Source organism: Myotis brandtii, unplaced genomic scaffold, assembly GCF_000412655.1.
Source record: "Myotis brandtii unplaced genomic scaffold, ASM41265v1 scaffold1236, whole genome shotgun sequence".
Classification (NCBI taxonomy): domain Eukaryota; kingdom Metazoa; phylum Chordata; class Mammalia; order Chiroptera; family Vespertilionidae; genus Myotis; species Myotis brandtii.
In genome coordinates, this window is record NW_005354316.1 from 394,120 (window position 1) to 395,647 (window position 1,528).

At 70.3% G+C, this 1,528-nt stretch overlaps 1 protein-coding gene across 1 annotated transcript in view; it reads right to left on the reverse strand.

Annotated features, from left to right (window-relative positions):
• Window positions 1-1,528, reverse strand: part of MUC2 (mucin 2, oligomeric mucus/gel-forming) — a 101,524-nt gene that overhangs the window by 3,636 nt on the left and 96,360 nt on the right. Inside the window, exons 33-37 of the mRNA XM_014533997.1 lie at window positions 1,343-1,521; window positions 1,032-1,119; window positions 842-945; window positions 668-699; window positions 381-530 (exon numbers count right to left, since the gene is read on the reverse strand). Of these exons, the coding sequence (XP_014389483.1) occupies window positions 381-530; window positions 668-699; window positions 842-945; window positions 1,032-1,119; window positions 1,343-1,521 (553 nt within the window). The remainder of the gene's footprint in view (window positions 1-380; window positions 531-667; window positions 700-841; window positions 946-1,031; window positions 1,120-1,342; window positions 1,522-1,528) is intronic.

The following is a 1,528-nucleotide window of genomic DNA, read 5'->3' on the forward strand; positions in this document are numbered from 1 at the left end:
TCCAGGTGCCGGCCTCGCAGGTACACTCCTGGCAGTCGGAGCTGATCGTGTGGCCAGGCTGCAGGGGAGGCACACGTGAGCCCCAGCCCCCGTCACCTGCCTGTCCCGGAGGCGGCCAGAGGCAGGGGCGCAGGGGGCCTGAGGGAGGGGCTTTAAAAGTGGGGTAGTGCCTGAGGCCCCCGGGGGCCCCGGTGACCACCTCCTCCTTCACCTCTTGGCAGAGCAGGAGGGGTCCCAGTGAGGATGGGGCTGGCCAGCACCCACACTCCTCCAGGGCCCAGGGCTCCCCGTCCTGCTGGGACACTGTGTCCCCCTCGCTGGCCCTCCCCTGAGCCTCTGGCACTGAGAGGAAGCCCTGCCCCCCAGAGCCCCACACTCACCTCCACCGGCTCCCCGTGGGGCCCCAGGCAGCCTGGAGGGACAGAGATTAACGGCCCGGCCGGAGAAACGGGCGGGGCCTGGTCGCGCTCAGCACAGAGCCGGGTGCTGATCTCCGGCGGGTCCTCACCTGGTACAAGGTGCCGTTCACGCTGCAGGCCGTCCAGGCTGTTGGGAGGAGAAGCAGCTGCACTCCCCGTCCTGCTGGGACACTGTGTCCCCCTCGCTGGCCCTCCCCTGAGCCTCTGGCACTGAAGAGGAAGCCTGCCCCCCAGAGCCCCACACTCACCTCCACCGGCTCCCCGTGGGGCCCCAGGCAGCCTGGAGGGACAGAGATTAAAGTCACTGCTGGGCAGCCACGGCCCCCCAGTCTCCAGGGCAGAACCCTCGGACCCACAGCCACAGGAAGCCCCGGTCCCGCTGAGGGCACACCCGCTGCCCCAAGCCCGCCGTGGGGACGTACGGGGGCAGCCGGTAGGCACGCAGACTTCCTTGCTCGCGCTGAAAAGCGTCATGCCCTCCGGACAGAAGCAGCCTTCCGTGACGGGGCCGGCGTCCTGAAGGGCCCTGCAGGGGAGTGGAGGGGTGTTCTGGCTCCTGTGCCCTCCCCCCTGGGGTTCTGGGGGGCACGGGAGGAAGGGGCAGGCACGTACACGAGGCTGGCGCTGTCGCCCCCGTAGCAGTAGGAGGGGTTGGAGGGGCCGCAGGGCTGGTACACCTTGTCAGCGGGGCAGGTGAAGGCTGTGGAGAGAGAAGCCACACCTGAGCCCACGGCTCCAGCCAGGCTCTGGCGGAGTGCGGACACCTGCTGGGGGCCTGCAGCCCGGAAGGCGGCCCCTCAGGCCCCACCCCTGCACCCTGGGGCCAGTGTGCTCTGCCCTGGGGTCCACCCTCTTCCTCTTCCTCCTCCAGGAGCTCCCCCCCCGCCCCCGCCCCGGCTATGCTGCCCGTGGGCGGCACTCACGGCAGGTGTTGTTGGTCCGGCCGCGCCAGTCGATGCACACCCCGTGGGAGGCGCAGAGCGAGGCGTACAGCTCCAGGCCGGAGCACACCACGTCGGCGTCGGTCATGTGGCAGTGGTCGAATGCACAGCCCTGGTAGTAAGGCCTCGGGGGGATCACGGCGTGGCACGGCAGGAAGACACTGCGGC